At 37.3% G+C, this 1,471-nt stretch overlaps 1 protein-coding gene across 1 annotated transcript; it reads left to right on the top strand.

Annotated features, from left to right (window-relative positions):
- The first annotated feature begins 228 nt into the window (after nt 1-228).
- LOC110315888 (olfactory receptor 14J1-like) lies at nt 229-1,215 on the top strand. Its single transcript, XM_021189823.1, has one exon. It carries the CDS (start codon nt 252-254, stop codon nt 1,188-1,190), a length of 939 nt encoding a protein of 312 aa, XP_021045482.1. The 5' UTR covers nt 229-251; the 3' UTR covers nt 1,191-1,215.
- The last annotated feature ends 256 nt before the right edge of the window (nt 1,216-1,471 follow it).

Genomic DNA, 1,471 nt, shown 5'->3' with positions numbered 1-1,471 from the left:
AGAACCCAATGATGGCCCACCCGTACATCCTCCTATACATACTGCTTTATACCTGGATATCTTGAGATCTATGGAGATGTGAAATATGTGTCCTCACTTAAGTTTTTCAACAATTTTAGATGACTGAATACATAGAGAGAGTAACTATTGAAATAAATATTGATGAAAAATAAATAATGCCTCAGTTTCTTTCTACTTCATTTATTGTAATGTTTTATTTTTCAGCTGTTACCACAATTTCTGTTTTCAAAATGATAGTGGAAAATATAACCACAATAAGTGGATTTCTCCTTGTGGGATTCTCTGACAACTGTGAGCTGCAGATCTTGCATGCTTTGCTCTTCTTGATGATTTATGTATTTGGCTCAGCAGGGAACTTCATCATTATCACCATCACAACACTGGACCCACAGCTCCAGTCTCCAATGTATTACTTTCTGAAGCACCTTTCCATTCTGGACCTCTCATCCCTCTCTGTCACAGTTCCCCAGTATGTTGACAGTTCCCTGGCACAAAGTGGCTACATTTCATATGGACAGTGCATGATGCAGATTTTTTTCTTCACAGGATTTGCCTGGGGTGAGGTGGCCATTCTCACAGTGATGTCATATGATCGTTATATAGCTATTTGCCTTCCTCTCCACTATGAGATCATCATGTGTCCCATAAAGTGTAGGTGGGTTGTGATAGTTGTATGGCTAAGCAGCATTATTCCAGGAACCCTGTATTTAGCATCCATATTCTTTATCAGATTCTGTAGGGCCAAAATAATCCACCAATTCTTCTGTGATGTTCCCCAGGTGCTCAAGCTCTCCTGCTCTAACGATTACCTTGTAACAATTGGAGTGGCTGATTTCCTGTCTGCAATAGGTTTTGGCTGCTTTATTTGGATTGTCATCTCCTATATCCACATATTTTCCACAGTTCTCAGGATGCCNTCTGCTGAAAGCAGGTCTAAGGTCTTCTCTACTTGCCTGCCCCACCTGTTTGTTGTCTCATTGTTTCTTTCTACAGGCTCCTGTGCATATCTAAACCCAACCTCAGACTCTCCAACAGCTTTAGAGTTCTTAGTTTCTGTCTTTTATACAGTACTACCTCCAACACTCAACCCTGTTATTTATAGTTTGAGAAATGATGCCATAAAGAGTGCTGTAAGGAAGTTACTGTTGATTAGAAAATTTACTGGTTAGAATCATTTTGCCCTGTTATTACTGAATGTTCAATTTTACACAAGAATATGATTCCTTCGATCTCTGTTAATAAAGGGGAATGTTTTTTTCTTAAAATAAACTACATTATATAACAATTGACTTAATGCATGTACAATGTCTTATTTCTTTGCATTTTAATATAAAAACAGTTGCTCCTCGAAATTAATAAAAATATTAAAATCCTTGGAATAAATATCCACTACTTACCTCCTAATACATCCACATAAATACATATACACACACATACTCATACATTGACA

This window comes from Mus pahari, unplaced genomic scaffold (assembly GCF_900095145.1).
Source record: "Mus pahari unplaced genomic scaffold, PAHARI_EIJ_v1.1 scaffold_13830_1, whole genome shotgun sequence".
Classification (NCBI taxonomy): Eukaryota; Metazoa; Chordata; class Mammalia; order Rodentia; family Muridae; genus Mus; species Mus pahari.
This window is presented reverse-complemented; position numbering and strand designations above follow the sequence as displayed.